A 22,579-nucleotide genomic window follows, 5' to 3' on the forward strand; every position below is an offset into this window, starting at 1 on the left:
TCTAGTCAGAACTGAGAACACAGGGCATGCTTTCACCTACAAACCTCTACTGGCATAGCATGAAACAAGAAATGGAATATACTACCATCACAAAATCTCAGGTTTTGAATGGATGAATATGCCACTAGCAGTAAAAGCTCACAGGTTTCTTCTCACTCCAACACAGAGCTGTGATTTCACCACAAGTTTTTACACTGGCTACAATGTAATATTTTATCTGCAGCTGAAAATTTTAATTATTAATAATGTTTTCTGTGAAAATCTGCAAAAAAATGTCACTGAAAACTAGGACTTTGCTTTTGACAGAAACCATTATGATTTAAAAAAAATACGTGAAACATCTGCAAGCATTCGATTCATAAATCATTTAACATACATTTTGAAATGCTTACCTTCCAAAGCAGATTTCTGGGCATTTTTACTGACAGCTAAAAGAGACAGCAGTGCATTCGTAGCAGCTTCTTTCAGCACATCCTTTGAAGATTTTCTTTCACAGATCTACAGATAATGGAGTTTTATTACCAAAGTGAGCAAAGTAGTATTCATATCTATAAATATGTTATCATGATCTATATTTTCATTTGGATGATTCATCACTATCTTCCTGTCCAGAGTTCTCCCTCTCTATATTCATGTTTACAGTCTGTCTGCATTGAAGTTTTTAATTATTTTTCCTAATTACAATGTTAAGATTTTTTTATTCCCCCCTCTTAGGCTCACTCCTGTTTTCTTAACATTCTACATTCCTAAAACATAGATTCCAAGCCCTAACATTCCAGGCCTTTTCTAATATTCAGGCTTGTTATTGCAGACAACTCACTGACATGCCGTGAAGTACAATCTCACTTTCCTTCAACACAGTGATGAAGAAAATACATTAAATATCAGTGAAATTCTTTAGAATAAAAACATCATTGACACACTGATAGCTGGGGTTTGTTTTTTTTTTAGATACTCTTCCAGCCAGAGAAAAATTGTCATTTGCCTTATTTTTGTGAACATCACAGTATCTCTAATAACATAAATATAGCCTCTGTGCTTTCAAAAAGATATTTATTTGGAGTCATATAATAAGATAGTTGAAAGACGAGGATCTGTCTGTGCTTTATATATTATCCACTTGAGAATTTTGTCTATCTAGCAATTTTTCCTAAATTATCATTCCAATACTGATACACAGTACAACAGAAAATGGTAAGCAGTGTAATACAATAAAATAAGAACTGTTGCTGGATCATACTAGAAAGCGAACATTTTAAAGAGCCAAAAATACAGCATCTTAAGAAAAGGTTAATACTTCAGACAGAAATCTAGTGAGTACCTTAGCCATAGGACCTCATGGATTTTACATTTCTAAATACATGACATATATCAACTTTTATTGGCATTAGCCCTTTAGCTAATAATTGCCAAAAATTTTTCAAATTGTAATATGCAATAAAATTTCAGCCTAAGCTCTAGGGTTACCAAAGCCAGGTTGGATATGGCTTTGAGCAACCTGATCTGTTGTAAGGTGTCTCTGCTCACGGCAGGAAGACTGGAACTAGATGATCTTGAAGGTCCTTTCCACCCCAAACTGTTCTATGATTCTACGATTCTATGTGTTCAATGTAATCAGAAATGAAAATGTTGAGGGATGAAGACTAAGTTAACAACTTGAAAACAAAAACCAGCCAAAACTCATAAGGACAAGCAATACCAAAATAAAGCACCAAGGCATGGACTGGGTTCTGCATTTAGAGCTATGAAAATAAAAAAAGAAATCACATTTAGACTACAGTTGGTTTTCTTAGATTATACATGATCTAATAAAACTAGTTACCAATTAGATACCAAAATTAGATCCTAACTAGTTCCCAAAGCTACCAGCAACACAAGAATATTCTAAGTAAATTAACTATTTTTCTGTATTAATAAGTGGTGGTTTCTCTTAAAATTAAATAATTTAGATGTTTGAATAGTTAAAAATATAAAAATAAAATTTTAAGCTTGATGTTAATTTACACAAGCCAGAAACACATGACTTGGAAGTGTGCACCTGCAGCCCAGAAAACCAATCTCATCCAGGGCTGCATCAAAAGGAGCTGACCAGCAGGTCAAGGGAGGTGATTCTCCCCTCTGGTTTGCTCTTGTGAATCCCTCCACCTGGAGCACTGCATCAAGCTCTGGGGCCACCAACACAAGAGGGACATGGACCTGCTCAAGCATGTCCAGAGGAGGGCCACAAGGATGATCAGAGGGCTGGAGCACCTGTGAAGACATGCTGAGAAAGCTGGGGTTGTTCAGTCTGGAGAAGACTCTTAGAGCAGCCTTACAGTATTTAAAGGGGCCTGCAAGAAATCTGGAAAAAGACTTTTTACAAGCACATGCAGTGAAAGGACAGGGGAACAGCTTCAAGCAGAAAAAAATGTATATTTAGATAAGATGTTAGGGAAAATTTTTTCATTATGAGGGTGGTGAGATACTGGAACAGGTTGCCCAGAGAAACTGTGGCTGCTCCATCCCTGGCAGTGTTCAAGGCCAGTTTGGATGGGGCTTTGAGCAACCTGGTCTAGTGGTAGGTGTCCCTACCTCTGGCAAGGGGTTTGGAATCAGATGATGCTTAAGATCCTTTCCAACCTAAACCATTGTATGATTCTATGAAAAAAAAACAAAATTATGAGTTCCTTCAATCCTGCATAACCTAAAATATAGATTAAAAGTATCAAAATTACATTATTTCTTAAAGTGTGCTTCTTTATGCTTTTTTTCCTTTACTCTTCAATCAAGAAATGTAGTTTTTAATTAAGACAAAAAATGAAATATAGGGTACATTTAAATAATTAATAATTGGCAACTACTAGTTTGTTGAATGGAAAAAAGTTACTGTAAATCTATACTTTCATCTGCAAGCAGATTTTATACTTTTAAACTACAAACATTAAAGTATTAAAATGTGAATGGACACTATAAACACTTTTCTGAAATTATGATGTATAATAAATTTAAGATGTCCCATAAATCCACAGCAGACATAGATATGTTAGTCTGCACCTTCTATAAGTTAGTTAGAGGGAAGATGACAGACTTTCTAAAACATATAATTTGTATGTTGAAAATAAAAGCTAGGGCCTAAATCTGAGACATGTACAGATTATGGTTTCCTTGTTACTTTTACTTCTGATCTTGAAAATATGCATACAGGGTTAAAGGTGACATACACAAAAAGCACCGAAGCCTTTTGAAGTCAACATGTGCCTTTACTAAAGTGTTTATATGCAAGAATGCATACTAATTTAGGATCCGGTCTGCTAATATTCACACCTGCAGACAAGATCCTAAATTAGCATTTGCCATTGCATATCAACTACTCTGCAGATTTTATGTAGTTAGGATGATTAATGGAGATGGCTATTTGAAAACTCTTTCCCACTGCCTTTTCTATGTTAGTCAGCTATTTGCTTAAGTGCTTCTCTTGAAGGAAGGTTATTTTTAAATTTTTCAGTCGTTATGTGGTTTGATATTTTTTGTGTGAAGTTTTCTGCGTGTTTGGCTTTTTTTAACAGCCAACTTTACATCCTATGGGCTCATCTTTCAACTGCCTCTCAACGACCACTGGTGAGGGAAGGAGGGAAGAAGTAAATAAATTTAGAGTACTTTGCTCTAAAATTTTAAGCTGCTTTTTTTCCTAATTCTGCTATTATTTTGAGGGAATCATAGCAGCTATATCCCTTCAATGCATTATAAAGCCCCAGCTAGCACAAGTTATCTCTTGAGCTATTTTATGAACAAAATACAATGTCTTTCTACTGCTCTGAACAGTTAAAGAGCAGGTTAAAAAGCTGTTGTCTCTTACAATACCATGTCATAGTGTCTGATGTACTTTTGGCCTGGCTGCAGTTACTTCTTCGCTGTGTAGACTTTTTCTGATGTCACCATAAGAATCATCACTTTTTGATAGCAAAGACTGGTAATCAGCTATATATACTTGTATGAAAATAAGGGAATGTGACATACTTCCATGTAATTGCATTTCTTGTGCCAGAGTCAAGGAATTCAGTTTTAGGCACATACAGGAACATTAAATACAAAAACCTAATAGGATATTTAGCAAATTATGGGATTTCAATAAAGTGTCCCTGCTTTGCTGTGAATCTCTGAAAAATCATGTCCTTACAGGAAATCTCTAGGCACTCAAATTATCTGCAATTAGTTGCCCAAGGAATTCTAGTTTTAGTAGCCTATATAGTGACAGTAAGAAATATCCTCACATGAAGTTTCTCCTCCCTAAAAGACACGAGGTTCTCAGTGGACAGAAATTATGCCCCAATAAATGCTATAGAAGCACAGTGGTGTAAGACTGCAGCACAGAAACACAAATTGTGCGACAGGCATCAGCTAGATCAAGAGAAGTCATGGTAGGAATACGGTTACTCTACAGGAATTTGGCAACCATAGTAAGAGAGGAGATGAAGTGATACTATGAGCATTATTTTGGCCACATGATCCAACACACACTCATACATGTTGAAAAAAATAATGTTTTGCATAGCAAAGAAGTGCTAAATATGATTCATATAAAAAAATAAAATATGAGACACTGACTTCAGAATATGAGAAATCGTAAGCTACATTATATGAAATGTGTACCTCTTAGACTAACAGTCACAAATCACTATGATTGTTACAGTGATAAAATGCACATAATTTAAAGAAGGACAGTGAGTACATAAACCAATTTGCGAGGGAAAAATAAATCAGACAAATTTCACATATTACTTTTTTTCTTACTAAGTAATGGAAGATATTTTAAAAGTCTGTATGTAAGTGAAGGATGCAAATATAAAGGAGGTAAAAAGAATCAGTTGGGACAGTATATAAAAGTATAAATAAGAATTTATGATGAGATTACACTAAGCAAGACATAACATTCAGAATAAATACCTTGAAAAAAAAAATTTGTTATGAAAATTCCTAAAAGTTCCTAAAAAAAGTAGTGAAAATACACTATCTGGCCAATTTAAAACTAGCCTGGAAAATACATAAATATATGCTCCTTAAATGCAACAACACTGATCTTACACTATCAGGGAATGAACTAGAAGGCTAAATGATTCATTTTGGTTCACAATTTTTATGAAGACAGCTGTTATAAAAAACAATACTGTAATTTACATGTGAGGATAACTACGTGTCAAACCTTAAAAAAATCTCATTACATGTTTGGAAAAGCAGGAAAATAAAAGTATATGCATTTGGCCAAATATATTCTATGTATTGTATCTCCTCTACATAATATTACCATGCTGCTGCAGCACAACTGCCTTGCAAAGCCCTTCCTAGAAGTTGCTTCTTTGCATTTGTTCCAGCTTATTACCTGAATTTCTAAAATGAGTGTAATAGATGTCTCAGATTAAAGACATCTTGGTTCATAACTGGAAACAACTGATTTTTTATTAGGTAACTACATCCCTTTTTAGCAAAATACAAAAATGTAAAAATATATCCTGCAATCACATCTTGAAATTTTAAATACCTGAACAATTAATGCAGTAAGCTGAGTTACTGATGCCTGGCATCCTTCAGTGCGATCCAGAATAAAGCTAATAGATGGATTCTGACATGTATTCTCTTTATCTTGGATCTGCCTTCTTCCTTCTTCATTCAAAAGGACAGAGAGGAACTGTAAACTAGTCATACATAATGCAGGATATGTGGTTGACAGATTAATACAATCACAAATGTTATCTGCAAGGTTAAACAGAAAAATAAAAAAAAATTATATTTCATTCTAAACAAAGCTTAAGTGCTTTGGAAGTCGGAATTCTTATCAAAAGAAAGCATGCAAGCCAAGAAGCAGTTATACCTGTTCACTGCACAAGGAATTTACAATTTCTATTCATTTGACAAGTCTTTAAAAATCTAAGAAAATTTGGGGTTTATAACTTCTGAATGAACTAATTCCTCTGCATCACTTTTGACTATAAAACAAGAACAAAAAAAAATTTTGATTTGCTATATCACTCTTTTGTTCAACAATTTTCTGAACTCTTCGCACTTTATTCAACAGCTTACATTACAATGCCAACAGTACCCATCAGCTGCTTTGTGTGCAATTGGATTCACCAGATCACTTAACAGGCAGTTGCTTGAATTGATTATGCTCATAATTCAGTACTGAAATATGTCAGAGAATTTTGGTGACCTAGAGCCCTAGCGAGGCAAGTAACTAATGAAGAAATAAAAGAAAACCAAGAAAAACATCCAATAACCCCAACAAATCCTTTTATAATAAACTTTAAAAAAAAAAAACAAACAAAAAACCAAACAACATATAAGGGAAAAAAATGAAGCGCTAACGGATTATTTCAGGCTTTACTCACAGGTGCCATATTTGGTTAAGATTTACAACTAGAATCACTAACCCATATATGCAAACAGAACTTGTGAATTTATGTGACAGTTCAAAGGTTAGTCTGATGAGATCAGAAAGAGTTGTAAAAATCCAGTTAAGGGAAAAAGTTAGTCAAGCTCTGGACACATCTGGTTTTCATTCTGCATGTGCCATTGCTAATTACTTAATAGCATCTAAACAGGAATGTCTCTCTTTTTTGTTTATTTATTTTATTAGTTGCTAGGTTAAAATCCATCCAGGAATGGTCATTACCAATTATTGCTGTACAATGGTTTGCAAGGGCTGCTGTCACAGATGAAAAAGATATTTGGCCACTCTTCCACAGTAACGTAGCCAGAAGGCTGAAAAAGTCGACCCATGTTTCATGAAGTACAGATGTCAACTCAATATCTGCAAAGATAACAGGAGGGAAAAAAAAAAAATCAAACCATTAACATGTGTGCACAAACCAGGAGAGCTAAGCCTGACAACAACTTCCAATTTAAATGAAGGTAGTATGTAAATAAAGACCCGACTCTGCCTGGCTACACTGGGAACAAAGTGCTTCATTACCTAGCCCATCTTTGGAGCGAATGGCGAGAATCATAAATGTATTTCCCAAGAGAGGTTTCAACACTTCATCCTGGATTACAAGCTGAGAGTCCACCAATAAACATGATTTCAGAAGCCTGGACACAGATGACAAGTATTGAAGTAGCAATAACACCTGTTAAATATTTTTAAAAATATATGAAATAAAGCCATATAGTTGCACCTTCCACATTTTTTTTAATTTAAATACATCACCTCAACTGACTCAACGTTTTGAATAAACAGACACGACTTATGAGAAATAATAGGATATTAATTAAAATTTTTCCCCTGATTTTTATTGTAGCAGATGAAACAGAATTCTTAGTCTGGAAACACATGTGTGAAATCAATTTTCTAGTCAGAAAGAATAAAGTTCCTTGCAAGAAAGTCGTAACTCCTGTTATATGTACAGCATCATATTCTCTGTAAGCTCACAAGGAAAAACTTAAAAATGGACATTAATACTGACAAATACATGTAGTTTTTGAAAACAAACTCAATTTGAAGCTTTGGGAAAAAAAATATTCCTGATATATTTATTCTCCCAGATTTCTGCAGAAACACATTTTCTTAACAACCTGTGTATCTTCAAAGTAAATCTGAATCCAGAGCAGCAGAAGCTTTAAAGTAGTGCTGACCCATGCACACAGTATGTTCTATATGTTATGTCCAGAAAGTTAAATTTGATACAAAAGTAGTCCCATTGGCAGTAACCCTATATGCTTTGCATTCGGCAAAATTAGTTGAGAACTACATGCTTGCAGGATTGAAGACAAAGCAAAGCTGCCTGTTTTGTTGCAGAAAATAAATATGAAATGTGTCAGTAACTATCTGTCTCATATTTCAATACTGTTAAAAGAAATTCTATTACATGATTTCTGTAACCACTAAATTCAATTTGTATTTTTCAAGCACTGGGTTTCGGTTTGATGGTTCTATGTATAGTTCTAACACAGAAATTGTTCTGTTAAAACACGGTTTATTTTCTCTTAAACCTTCTCAAAAGCACAGATTCACATGAATGTAGCCTATAGCAGTCAGTGTGTCTGCACTATGATAATGAATATAGATTATGCAAACATAATTATTTTCATAATTCGAAAACAAAAAAAGAAAGTAACAAACACGTCTCTAACCTGAGCTTTTACGTGTTCTATATGGTAAGGATGACCCAGTGGAGCTTTCAGTTCCAAGATACATCTCTCAACAAGATTAGCACTTGCAAGACTAAAATAAAATAAAGATGGTTAAAAATATACTTAAATAATTAAACAGTCGTCTAATTTAACATTACATAGAAGAGAACGTTTTAAATCAACAGTAAAAAAAATTATGAAACACTTTCTTAAAATAGTGGGGTTTAGGAATAAGTCTATTCAATGGCAACTGTAGTAGCAGTGAGTTGTTTCAAAACAGACTAATAAAATCCAATGGCAATTACTGTACCATTTGCTTGGGGCAGGGGTGAGGTATATGTTTACTTAATTGTTGGAGTTTTTATCATTAATTCCAGCATGAAGTGCAACTACAAAAGTTCTTGAAAACCTTAAGAAAAACTGAACCAATTTTCATGCTTCACTTCAGGACTTCCAAACACTTTGTACAGATGAAAGAATTTGTTACTATGCAAGTGGAAACATGAAATACAATCTGAAGACTATTTTGAAGTGGCTCCTTCTTTAAAAAAAGAAATGAAACACTAAGGTCTATCATCCAGTACTTTTCCACATATGGCAATCATTCTTCAGTCTCTTTTAGAGTGACAGATCTGGCTCATCCTCAAAATACTGCATACAATTTAAAGAAGAAAATCATAAGAAGAACTGAAAAGAATTGCAATTCTTAATACCTGACTATATAATCTACTGTTCTACTAAAAAAAAAAAGTTATCATTATCCAAAAAGGATGACTAAATAACTATCTAGACTAAAACCTAAAACATTACCAGAGGAACACTGAAGTCCTGTAGAAGACAGACACCACAAATGGAATCTCAAATATGACTATCTTTTCTGTGACAAAAAGAAGTAATACAGATTCTTTTTTGTTGATTGTATTTTTTAAGGCATTTTTGAACACTTCAGAAGCAAAAAGTGATCGATATAATAATTTTGATAAGAAACACTGGTAGATCTCATTTCAAACTTTTAACCTCTACTGCTACACCTTGTTTGTAATTCGGCAGTTATTTATTGATCTCATACTTGCTGAGAGCTGTTAGCAAATGTGCCTGTTGAAGAGCAATTCCAGTATCTTCTGGAGTAACAACCAGCAGGTTGTGCAGAAGGCTGCAAACAGCTGACAAAAGAGCAGGTGTTACTACAGCCCACTGTTTAGAAAGGGCACCAGACATGGGAGAATCATGTTGACTTGGAGATTCTGTTGTGGTTGTTTCACTTTGACCTAGAGTGCATTTAATAACAACAACAAAAACAAAAACAAACAAAGCAAAACCACCAAAAAAAAAAAATAAAAGAAAAACCACAAAATATTAATTAGAGCAGTTACAGAAAACACATTGCTTTTAATTTGTCATAAAACATCCAATTTAACTTTACATTTAAAAGGTATATTCGGAAGAAGATAAACAAAACCGAAAGAAAAAAGAAATCGGATACTGGAAAAGCGTTATTTAAAATAGTCCTGAAATAAAATGTTTGTTCTACTAGGCACTAATAATTGTTAAAAATAAAAGTGAATTTGGAAAAATATATAGTTTCACTTCTATCCTTCACAGAAAACTATTTTATATTTGTACACAGATGTCTCTACATACATTATACACTTTTTTTTTACATTACATACATTTTTATCTATCTACAAACATAGAGAATTATATATATATATATCTGTGTGTGCATATATGTACATGACAGCGTTACCAAAATTGATTCTTTTGAAAGGGTGAATGGATGCCAGTAATAGAACTTCGGTCTTGTGTGGTATTTCACACAGTATCAACCATTTTTACTTATTTTTCTCAAGTATGTTGCACCCTTATTTAATTTTAAAGGCAGTGTTTCATCTTTATCTTCTAAAACAACCACTAGAAGCATCAATGTTCATTGTTCCAGCAATACACAAGCTCCATATGTGTGTACAAATACTGGAATATGGGCAGGCTAATATATTGTATTTATCATTAGGTACCAAGACTTACCTTGTGCCATAAGCCGATCAACTACAGTTTCAGGAATAAAACTGATTGGATTTGTTGGAACTGCTGCCTGAAGCTCAGTAACAGTCCCCAGTGTTGGTGACATAGACAGAATCTAGAAAGCCATAAAAAGGAAATTAGTCGATCCTAACTTTTACAGAGCAGACTTTTATTTATATTTTGCTTGGGTTGCAAGGGGAACCACAATATGACAGGACCCAGTAAAATCAAAACACAATGTAAAAATAACTCTTCAGAACCAGTTTGACTACATTTTGTTCCCTATATCTGTGTGTATGTATATACACGTTCTATAAACATCCAATAACTAAAACTATTGAAAGATGTTTCTCGCTGTTAGCATTTCACATTTCCATTAAAAACTGATCAATGTTCGTGTTACTGAAAATTCCTCTTCTTCATCCCTCTTTCATCTATATAATTGACTCAATCTACATTCTGATAAAGATAAAAAGGCATTACTGAACCATTTAAACTCAATTTTTTTCATGGACTATTTACTCTACTGAGAACATCAGCACTTGTCCATTTGTAACAGGACATGCTCAGATAAAAATATCACAAGTGCATTAGTCATCAGCCAAAGTTGACATTCCAGAGACTTTCTGACTCTGAGTTCTTCTCTTAATCTTAGGCCTCTGTGTATCCATTTTCACATTGAGGATATATTTACACGATAGTAAATTCAACTGTCATATTACCTTGCTCCTCCTACCAGTTTTACATTATCTACCATATTATTAATTTTACATGCTTTCAAAAGTTCTTAATGCTCTTGCTACTGTGCTTAAAACCACAAGCTTGAGGTCATGAGACCTACAGTCTCCAGTTTAATAAGATGTTTTTGTGACACAACAAGACCTATGACCTATTTCAAGAGTATAGGATAAATATCTCCCACATTAGGACACTTTTTCATTTCCGTTTTTTGTTTTCTAGTTGGACCATTCACATCACAAAAGTTTTCTTCAAGAATTTCACTATACAGTGTAAAGAATGCTGGGGAATCTAGTGAGCTTGAAGGAGGATGTCATTAGGCTTTCCTTCACAGCAAAGTTCCTAAGGAAGACCAAAATATTTCAAAGGTTTTCTTTTCCAAGTTCTATTAGAAAATCAGTTGGAATATTTGTTTTTACCTAAAAGAAAGTCAAAAGTGACTTAATTGACAAAAACTGTGGAGGGAAGAAAATCACAGATTACTCCCTTCCTAGCTACTGCATCCTTGAAGTTAGGTCACTGCTTTCCAGGTTTAGCTTTGATTTACTCAGCAACATTTTGAGCTACAGGAACAGTCAGCTTAGTCTTTTCTCATCTCCTAGAAGGTTTAACCCCACCTCCCACTCCCTATCACTTTCAAATGTTGCTAGGCTTCTATCAGCGCATCTTTACTTGAAACCACACAGCCTGCATGAGCTAAAGGCTGCCATCTCCATGCTGTAACCCCCTTCTCTCCTCTATTTTTCCTCTTGTCTCCCATTATTGTCTATCCTACAGTCCTTAATCTTTTTCCTCATGCATGCTCAGTCATTCCTTTAAAAAGGCAGAAGATTACTGTAACACAGAAAACAAGCTACAGTAAGATGTAGGATGCATGCCTGAATCCCAGGATTTGCGTATAGCTTGGGTCACAGAAACACTAGGACATGCTTGGCTAAATAGTTTTCCTGTTAATAAAATGCAGTACCAAATTGTACCAATGAACTTAAGTTCAAATTCTGGTCAGATCATACAAATAAAAATCATATTTACCAATTGAAATAAATTATTGAAAGCTTTGTGCTTGCTGATTAAAATAGTTATTAAAATCTATTATTTATATTAAACCAATCCACCTTGATACATGATAAATCCTGCACTTATTCAGCAAATCTCTTCAATTCCAAGCATTCCAGTAAGCAACAAAACCAAACACTCTTTTAAAAAGTACAAGCCCAAAATGCAGCTTCTAGCAGTCCATATGGTTCTTCTGCAATAAGCAAAGCACTAAAAGGAAGTATTACTATGCTGAGAGTAATTTTGAATATATTATTATGTATTATATAAGTTTTCACATATTAGTAAATACTATCACCTACATTGCACAATTCTTTCTCACCTTCTACAACTGTCTGAGCACTTTGGGTAAAGAAATAAAACACAAGTTCTTAGACAAGTTAAAAAAAATTAAAAAATGCTTTATCTAGTTATAATAATACCAGCTTCTTGCGCCGACGGAACACTTATTGGTAATTGTTTCACAGTGGGACATCGGTTAAGACCAGAAATTTTCTGCTATCTTAACAGAAGAGGCATAGTAGCACAATGAAGTTGTTTTCACAATGTTCTGCCCTCCAGGAGAGAAAAGATATTACAACTTTTATAAATCTCTTTGATAAGGATGAACTGGGAGTCTGGGACATTGTACCTAGTAAAGGATATTTTCTACTGCCACTATATTCTTTCTGGGAGCAATGCAGCATTCTGTGGCTTAACAGTGAAACAACAGACTTTGGAAGGGGGTTTAATTGGGGAATAGAAAGGGTTGTGTGTGGGGGGAAGATGAGGACTGCAGATTAGAGCTAATACAAAAACTGTCTGAGTGGAAACACAGGAGAAATGTGAGGGGCTTGCCATTTATATACCAGATATGAATAAAAGGTCTTTTCTTAACCTCTAGTATAAAAATCCCACTGGCACTGCTTTAATAGGCTTGCAGTGATTAATTCTATTCAGTTCTATTTTCAAAGGTTTAAATCATTTAACTGTATAGCAGTCTGGTAACCATGGTTCCGTAAAATAAAGCACACATTTTTGTAAAATAGCAAGAAGATTTCATTGGAAAAATGGCCATGACTAAACACAATCTGGGAAATATCTGTAGATCTTTAACCTGCACCATTTTTAGCTCAAGTTTTTTAATAACTGTTTGTTTTGCTAAGCTGTCCTGGGCACAGAACAGCCCTAGTGTATTTATGCATTTTGAAGCAAGTTAGAATATCTATGTTGATTGGTGTTCTCAGTCATACGTACTAAACACAAACCAAACACGTTGGTTACAACAGGAATGAAGATTTATCCTCTGTAATGATAACCTGAGTTAACGTTTAAACCATGGATTCCATAGATTTTTAATCTCAGAATTGGGCATTCTGCATTATCCACATTCCAGCTTACGGAAAAATAAACATTAATTGGATAAAAATCTTTAATCCACTGAGATCTTAAAGACACCAAATACAGTGCATAGATAACAGCTAACAAAACAGTGCCACTGCTGTCTTTCACATGACCTTGAAACATTGATTTCATTCTCATATTGCTATTCTTTATAAAATGGGCAAGAGTGTACTTATAGTGTCTGCAAGACCTCTGACAGACTATTTCATACACTAAATTCAAAAAAGAAAGTTTCATCTTTTTAATATACCTGCTTTTTAATGTTCTCAATTTTATTTTCTGCAAATTTGACAATGGGGAAAAAATGATGGAGCCAAAAAGTAATTTAGATTTTTATTTTCACTTAAGGTCACATGAACACTGTATGAAAGCAGCCTTTGATAGCAGATAGCTCAATTAAAGTATTGATTACATGAAAACTGAAAACAGAGGAAAACTAACAGTGTCTTTTTCTTTTTGCCTGAACTGTTTTCAAACATTTAAAAAAAAATACAGTGGACCTTTTCACAGAAAAAAAATTCACATCATTCAGTAAAAATACATCACTTTTGCTTCTCCAAATATATTCAGGATATGGCTTACTGAAGATAAAAGCAGTTTCAGCTTCCTAGACTGACATTCATCAAATGAACAAAAATGGACAAGTTTAGGAAAAAAAAAATCCAAATATCAGAGAAGATCTACTGATAGAAACAATTCTGCTTGGTTTGATAGCTGGTAGCTGTCATTATTTGTGTATGCTGACCACGAAAAACCTAACATTTTTCCCTTCAATAAGACCAGCAGACTCCCTTTCATCTGTGATAGGGAAAGCATGCCATCTAGCGGACTTGGAACAAGTACATCTCGCTGCCATCAATACATAAAACTTGACAAACTCTTGGCAATGACTTCACCATGTATTTCTTATTTTTTTTCATACATCAGAATGGAAATCTTTGGGCCAAACTGTACGAATATAAAATTTAAATTTATCTAGGAATAAATTGTGAATCCCTATCTTAAGGAAAGTTTTGAGATTTGAAAGGTATTTCCAAACTTTACTAGAAAGTCATTAACTGCTGTCTGAAATACAGTTTGTACTTGGCCTCAGTTCCCTTCCTCTGTCTTTCTTCTCCTAACAACTATTGGTATTTGAACATCAGACCTCTGCATCTTACCATCTGTCATGTCAGCAATGGTACTTTATTAGAGATAAGAAACTTAATAAGTAAAAACAAGAATTTAGAGCTGCTAAAAAGGTCCATGAAGGACAAATGAAAATTAACTTCTATAAATGACAATCAAAGTTTTTGTGTGAAACTTCCATATGTATCAGGGGAAGAAGGAAAACAAAACAAAACCAACACTTGAATAAAAGTCTCTTACATTACCTGTAAGAGCATAATCTTAGCAAATATGAAGTCTCAACATCTGGAGGACAGACACAAATAAGTGTATCTTAGTATTTGAGTTTTCCACTTTGAATAACGAGTTGCCCATTTGTTAAATAGAAGTGCTATACTTTTACATTAAACTATGATGCTACTCTACACATACAAATACAAATTTGGTCTAGTATATTGAAATTATTTTTTCCCTTTTTCTGCTGAAGTGATTTCATGTAATGAACTCTTCATGAGAACTCAAGCACAAGTTTAAGGAGATGATTAGACACTCAACCCTGATGAATTGCTGAAATTTACTTTTCACTCAAGTAACATGAACCAAACATGAATAAATTTGTCCAACTTTTATTCCTATCAGAAAGTGGCATTTAATTCATTCATTAAAAAGCAATTCGGAAACAACTGCTTTCAAACAACCTGAGATTTTTTGCACATGTTTTTAGATCACTATTCCTGTTAGCATCTACTTTCTGATTTACATGCAATTTCATTTTAGTTTCAAATATTCAAATTTGAATATTTGTGTTTAAAATCACCCCATGGGTCTTTTGGGGGGGTTGGGTTCTTTAGATAAAAGAAAACCAAAATTAATACAATTTCAGAAAAAGAGAAATTTTAACTTAACAGTAGGGTAAAACTTTTCCTCAATTACTAAAAACATGCCAGATAACAATCACAGTACTAGACAGCAACAAATTCATAAAACAGAACAGTAAGGAAAAATTAAAATTGCAAAATATTTTGAGACAAAACTCCACTACTGGCTTTTCTATGTTCTATTTTTTGTCACGATCCTCAGAAAAACTGGGCATAACAATTTTAGTGAATAAAGTAAGATAGCATCCTGTGCTTTATCATTCTTTGTCATATAGCACATATGTTTAACAGAAAAACTTCTGAGCTATGACATTATGGCTTTCATATTACACTAGACAGTCTTTCATAAATCAAAAATTTCTGAAGAAAAAATTATTAAAATGGATTTCAGTGTAACAAGTCAGAGTTTTCTTGGAGTTATGCCGCAGTGAAAATATATGATTTTTATCATGTAACTAATGACAGTTATAAAAGCTTCCTGCACAGTCTGATCTGATATTGCAAATCTACTCTGGAAGTGGAAGAATGTATTTCAATTTCTCTTCCTTTGCATCTGCCATCTTGAAAGACAGCATATGTTTATAGCTTTTCATTGCAATAATCATCCTAGCCAGGAACAAATTTTTCAAGCAGCCACCTGCTTTCTTGTATTTTTCACATCTATTTTGGGTCTTGCAAACACTTGTGCCACTGTTATATTCCATAAAAGCAGTTTCAGAATCCAGAGTTTATTGTGACACAGAATATAATTTTAACCCAAATACTTATGTGGTTTTGACTGATCCAGTTTTGTAGCTGTGCGGTGTAAATACGGGTTCGCTCTGAAAGGACAGTAAGGATAAAAGCAGCAGAAGTAACAGCTATACATGGAGATGACTGCATTTTATTAACAAAGTGAATTACAAAGTAATCTATAGAGAGTATGTCTCATATTGCCAAGAGAAGTTACAGAATTCAGCACCGCCTTATGCATTTCGCTAGTCTAGGTAAGCTGTTTTATTTATTTGTGCTCAGGTAAATAACCATTAAAGTTTTGTTTCAACACATTAAATCTACTTCAGAGCAAATTTAAATTTAGTTTCAGCTTTTAAATTTTCAGTTTCATTTCAGCTGGTGTTTTATGTTTTGTTGGGTTTCTATAGCATTTGTAAAAGTGCTAATTTTGTCAAAGCATTTCACAAACAACTTGAAATATAAAATTAATAGATTGCTCTGCAAGTTACCATAGTTTCAGATGTTGACTGGGAATGTGAAGAATGGCTTTGACTGGATGGAGCCTTCCAAAGATTAAGAGAATCATCAAAATCTGCAGAAAAAAAAAATGAAAAAAAAACGTTTTCTTTTTCATTCCTAAAAGACCTGCAGAGAGCATTACAAGATTTTCAAAGGACTGTTTCAGTGAAACAGAAAAGTAGCCAACCACAGTTATATTCTGATATTTTCAGAATTACAAATTTTCATACACTGTACCTATGAATTCTCATTCAGGAAATCCCTTCAATAAACAGAACTTAAATATAATACAATTTTCAGTGCAACAAAATAGTCTGGAAAAATCTACACCTAAGCAGTTGCACAGGCTTTAATAATTTTAAATAGTTCAGATTTAGTTTTATTTAAAATGTAATAATACAAAAGTATCAAAGATACTCAAGCATCACAGTACAAACATAATTAACAGATGTCCTTGTCCTGAAAGACTTCAAATTCACATTTTAAGAGAAGCAGTTTCAAGAGAACCCATATTCATAAATACAAAGAAGACAGAATTACTTTGTAGATCTGTTTCAGAATGAAAATTGCCAGAAACAGCACAAAACTGTCAATAGCAGGTTTTGAGGCTTTCATACATTTAGGAAAAAAAGCAATGAATAAAGAACTAGATTATACATATTCTGAATGCAAAATCCACAAAAGCAGAAGTCCTATACATATCTTAGCTAATTACTAAACTGAACTAACTAGTTCTATTTTTAACCTAACTTTGCAGATGTTTTCTGTTTTTTACACTCCTGAAAAATGTGAGAAAAATACACTGGGGAATAACATGACAAAAATGGGTTTAGGAAGACAAACCAAAGCAAGACCTTGTATTAAGAGATATGAGACCTATTAAAAAGCAAAACCAGTTCATTATAGACAAACAACACAATTCTGAACAAATGAATAGAGGACTTGTGAGCCTTTCAAGCACTACAGTTTTAAAGATGAAGCAAACATTGCCATGACCTTTTTAAAATAAACATTTTTAAAATAAACAAAAATTATGTATCTCGTTCCTGAAATATAGATTATTCTCCTCCCTTATTTCAAAGCTCCTGGAAAAACATAAATTTTTTTTTTTGTTTTGCTTTTAGATAACCTGGTGAAACATCTCTCAACTGTTCACTGAAAAGTTTTACAATCCTGGAGTTTTAGTTGCTCTTATATATGACTGCATCAACTAACAGAACTACCAAGAGGCACAAATAAGACAAGTATGGAAGGAGTGAAAAGTGCTGGATTGAAAAAAATTACACTTATAGATAAATAAGAAAACAGATTACACTTATAGCCACAGAGGAAATTGAGGATTTTTTTACTGCTAAGGTAATTCTCTGATAAATCAGAGTTATCCAATAATACTTATTTTCCTTTGGTCTGTCAAAGTCACAACTTGCTAGTGAAGATAACATTCCTCTTCTGTTCATGTTTCTGTAACTAAGTTTAACAGAAGCAGGCCTACAAGAACTGTTTAAATCTGTAACCTTAGAAGACGGAAATACGAAAAATTAGGCACACATAAAAGAAAGAAACCAGGAAGAAAGAAATTATTAATTTTCCCTCCCTTGAACAGTTTTTACTAATGGAGCTCTCTGATGAATTTCCTAGCTTTCTAAACTTCAGTTCATAACGTATATTTGGACAAGAATGTCAGTTCCCACAATGCACCATAGTAAGACTTACATAATTTTTTTTTTAACCTGTGTGTCTGGAGTATCTCAAATCCGATTTTCATATTGATTCGTTCTTTTCTGAACAATATTTCTGAGTATTAATTTTTTTCAGTCTACAAATTAAATTATATCTGATATCTTAGAGTGCACCTAACCAGCATACAAGAGCTCACTCCTACTCATGCACCTTTAACGTTGAGCACATCAAGAAAGAGGAGTCTTAGAAACAGTCCATATATTTCTTTTTCCTAAACTTTCATCGTATTGGTCTGTCAAAGTCATAACTGTAAAAAGTATTTTACAAACAATATTTTGCAAGAAATTATACTGCATAACCAATTGCATCTTTTCTATTTATAACTTTCTGAAGATGTATATAACAGCTCAGAGCTTTTTCTGCACTATGTTAAAACTATTGGCTTATCCACCACTGAAATCCTCAGAGCAATATTTTTCTTAATGTATTTCAGTGTATGGCTTGAATATTAATTTTCAGTTCCATTTTTAGTAAGAATTTTTTGAGGTAAGTTACTCAAAACTAGAAATTATTTATGTAGATTTAAAATATTACAAGATCACATTAACATCACTTACCAGTTATACCACCTTTTTCTATGATGAGGTTGTCTTCCTTGGAAGAATTCAAATCAAACATGTAACATCCTAGGTAACAGTTTTTCACCATCTGCTTCACATGCTCATAGAACTGGCAGTGATACAAAAGGGCTTTAAGTGCAGGTTTTCCTGTCTGAGAGAGGCCAGATTCTTCATCATGTACACATGGACCCTGAAGACATGAAATTCACAGACATCATTTCTTCAAAGGAATGCTTTACGTAAAACTGTCCAAAAAAAGCTCAAATCAAACCTAATACAGTGTATGACAGCATATGTATAGCTGCTTTACAGGTTGTAACTAATAGATTCCAAAAATCAAATGTAGATTTTATTAAGGCTGAGCTAAATCATAATATATTACAAAAACTGCAATATTTTAGCAAAATGTAAGTAGCTATTTAGGAAATAGTATCTATTTGGGACATGTATTAACAGCTAAATAGAAAGTGATGGAAAGCTGTAAATGGGTGGTTTTAAGACTGTATGTATCAGGAGACTTTACAATTTTAATTTCTTATTTAATTCAAATTACAGATAACAACTAATGCAAAAGTTTTCCTTAGAAAAAGAGCATAGTCATACTAAGATAAGAGTAAATATCCTGAAAAGGTCATCCTGTTCTAAAATATACTGCCATTATACTACAACTAGCTGTGTCAATCTACTATGATAAAAGATTTATTTAGAAAACAAGACATGAAAAGAAAGAATTTCTCTTTGAAGAATGTTTTCAGACATATCTTTTCAAATACTGACTTCAGGGAAAACTTTCTAGAGCAGTGGATTTATACATGAAAAGAACAACTTCACAGTTTTATTTCAAATAAACAGCTTAGTTTGGTTTTGTTACAGTATTTCTATGGTAACAGAAGACAACATGAATTTTTATTAAGCTACAGGATACCCTTTTTCTGACTGACTATAAAAATTAGAAGTAATAATTGCCAAAAGAACCCAGACTGAGAAAAAAATCAAACCAATCTCATTCTGCAAGGTAGTTTTACGTGGCTTCTTGCAGTACTTCAAGAAGAAACTAGTTAGAACTGTGGAAAGAAAATTCATCACTGGTAAATAGAAACTTTCTTTGGCAGTTGGGAGAGAGTAGAGAGAGATCAACTGCAAATAAGTAATTTGAAAAACACTGTTTGTCCCCAAGAGGCTCTCAATCTCTCTCATTCCCTCCATTTACAATGAGCACAAGCTTACTTTCTTAGAAAACAAAACAAAAGCCAGATCAAGTAGAAGCAGTAAAACTAATTTATGGTACATCATAAATTATAACCAGAGCTTTAGATAGGTGCTGCTTATTCTGTCTGGTTTCTGCTACATAGAAACTACTTTCCCAATTTGCATTTTATGCCAGTTAATAGAGAATCAGATACGACTGTCTGCAGAAGAATGTAGCATTTAATGTAAGCTGTTTACGATAGATTATAAAATTGTAGTCATACACTGTCAGCAATTTGCTTAGACTGTATCAACTATGACAAATGCATACTTTGGAAATTTCGTTACCCAGAATTGCCTTTGCCAGTTTAAAAAACTATGCCAGATACTTTATTGTACAGCAAGGAGTCCTTGAAGAGTTACACTTATAACAAGTGCTCTAACTTCAGCAGCCTTCATACAATACAGTATGTTGAAGAATGCTGTGTAAATGCTGTGTAAAGGTGACTTCACCCATGACAAAAAATTTCCTATGTCACTGTTTAAACTAACATAGTAAAATGAATTCTCAACTAGATAACAGAAACACTACAGACATTCCTGTGGAGATACTGGACTACATACTATTTATTTACAGCTTTTCCTTTTCGTATTTGCCTAACGGATAAAGATGATGACATTCTACTTTGGGTATGGTACATGGTTCTTATTATTCACCTAGATACACTTAATAGCTCTTCTCTGAACTCACATGCAGTGATGTCAACAGATGAAATACCTTACTCATTCCAAAGGAAAAAAAACCCTCTGAAATACAGAATTTTATCTTGTTGGTATCTTACAATTTTAAGCGTTGTTTCTATTTTCAACAGTTTTGATTTACCAGTTACCATAAAGGGCTATTTGATAACATCTTTCAGCATGAATACTTATTAAATAGAATTAGTAAATAAAAACCCCAAAAATCAAAAAAAACCTTCTTCCCTAAGAGGGTAGTGAGACATTAGAACAAGTTGTCCAGAAAGACTGTAACCCTTGGAGATACTCAAAACCGAGCTGGACACAGCCCCAGGCTACTTGCTATAGGTCACCCTGATTTGCAATGAGTTATGTTTCTAAGAAAAACAGGCAGGGGGGTTGGAACTAGATGATCTTAAGGTCCTTTCCAACCCTAACTATTCTATGATTCTAAATTTACCTAAGCAATCAGCTGCTTCATTTTAATTTCAAAAAGGTTGTTTCTCATTACTTCTTCCCCCCCCCAAAACATCTTATAATCACCACATTATCAGAATTTTATCTTCCCCATACCCATCAAATCATGCTTCATTTTAAGTGTGGGTTAAATAAACAACCAATACCTATCCTAAATGTTAATGATACTATGTAGTTAAGCGTGTTTCCTAGGAACTGAAAGATACTATATTCAAGAAATACAACATATATAAACAAGCAAACTTTGTTTCCGTTCTTGAGCTTGCTAGAAGTTTGAAAGAAGCTTGTCTATTCATATATTTAGCCTTCTCAAATGTCACCTTAGACATGTAATTCTTTAAATTTATATTTTATAGGCATACTGACATAAGTTTTTTTATCTAATAACATCTCTCTGTGACACTATGACCTTTCTCATTCAGTATAATAGTCACTCACTTGCCAAATGCAATCTTTCATGTCTTCTGTAGGAAGTGGAATCACAAGGAGGTTTTGTAGAATAAAAGCAGCCTGAAATAAATGAAAGCATCGTTATTGATATCTAGACATCAAAGCTAAAAAAAAAAAACCCACAACAACACAAAACCAAAAAAAGCACATGAGATTGAACAGCACAGTCTACAAGTCTACATAATACGCCATTGCTTTAGACATATGCTGAAACACAAAGAATTTTCATGTTCATGTTGGGGAAAAAAAACAAAATTAGAAGGATATAATCCAAACCTCCTCAAGCTTCACCTACAGTAATTGTCATTAGGGCAAACAGTTTAATCACTGTTCCAGTATAGTCAGTCCTATCCAATTAGCATAACAAGATGTACTGGGGAAAAATCCCTGAAGGGAAAAAATTAACTGTTTATGACCCTTCCTTTACTGTTGTTATGTTTTTTATGAATTGAGAAAATTTTGGGACACAGTGGGATGCACAGACACATTGGTTCCAAATATCTTCCCTTCTCAATACATGGCATGTGTATTTTGCTAATTTATATCACACACATTTTGCATGTATATGCCAGCAGTCTGAAACTGCTTATTTTATATTTTATATTTTGTCAATAATTCGACTCTTAAGATACTACTGAAATAATGTGGAAATTAAATAAAACAAGGTTGTTTTATTGCTCATTCTCAAAAGCATTTTGCACAAATAAATTCAAAATATTACTTTGGAAAATGTTACTAGTTAAGCAATAAAGCTGGGAAAGAAATAAATAACCCACTATGTTTCACCACTGCTCTTTCTTAGTCCTTGGAAAACAAGAAAAACACCACAATTAGAGTTTGATAAAGTTGCAAAAAATGTGTACGCAACTTAAGTACAGTATTATATCATTCTATGTGTTGTTCTGT

At 33.4% G+C, this 22,579-nt stretch overlaps 1 protein-coding gene across 1 annotated transcript in view; it reads right to left on the reverse strand.

Moving 5' to 3' along the window:
• Window positions 1–22,579, reverse strand: part of RTTN (rotatin) — an 89,728-nt gene that overhangs the window by 15,368 nt on the left and 51,781 nt on the right. Inside the window, exons 32-41 of the mRNA XM_005153598.2 lie at window positions 21,662–21,733; window positions 18,818–19,010; window positions 16,511–16,593; window positions 10,129–10,240; window positions 9,173–9,371; window positions 8,104–8,194; window positions 6,947–7,100; window positions 6,647–6,784; window positions 5,516–5,727; window positions 393–498 (exon numbers count right to left, since the gene is read on the reverse strand). Coding sequence (XP_005153655.2) covers window positions 393–498; window positions 5,516–5,727; window positions 6,647–6,784; window positions 6,947–7,100; window positions 8,104–8,194; window positions 9,173–9,371; window positions 10,129–10,240; window positions 16,511–16,593; window positions 18,818–19,010; window positions 21,662–21,733 — 1,360 coding nt within the window. The remainder of the gene's footprint in view (window positions 1–392; window positions 499–5,515; window positions 5,728–6,646; window positions 6,785–6,946; window positions 7,101–8,103; window positions 8,195–9,172; window positions 9,372–10,128; window positions 10,241–16,510; window positions 16,594–18,817; window positions 19,011–21,661; window positions 21,734–22,579) is intronic.

Source organism: Melopsittacus undulatus, chromosome 1 (assembly GCF_012275295.1).
Source record: "Melopsittacus undulatus isolate bMelUnd1 chromosome 1, bMelUnd1.mat.Z, whole genome shotgun sequence".
In the NCBI taxonomy this organism is placed as follows: domain Eukaryota; kingdom Metazoa; phylum Chordata; class Aves; order Psittaciformes; family Psittaculidae; genus Melopsittacus; species Melopsittacus undulatus.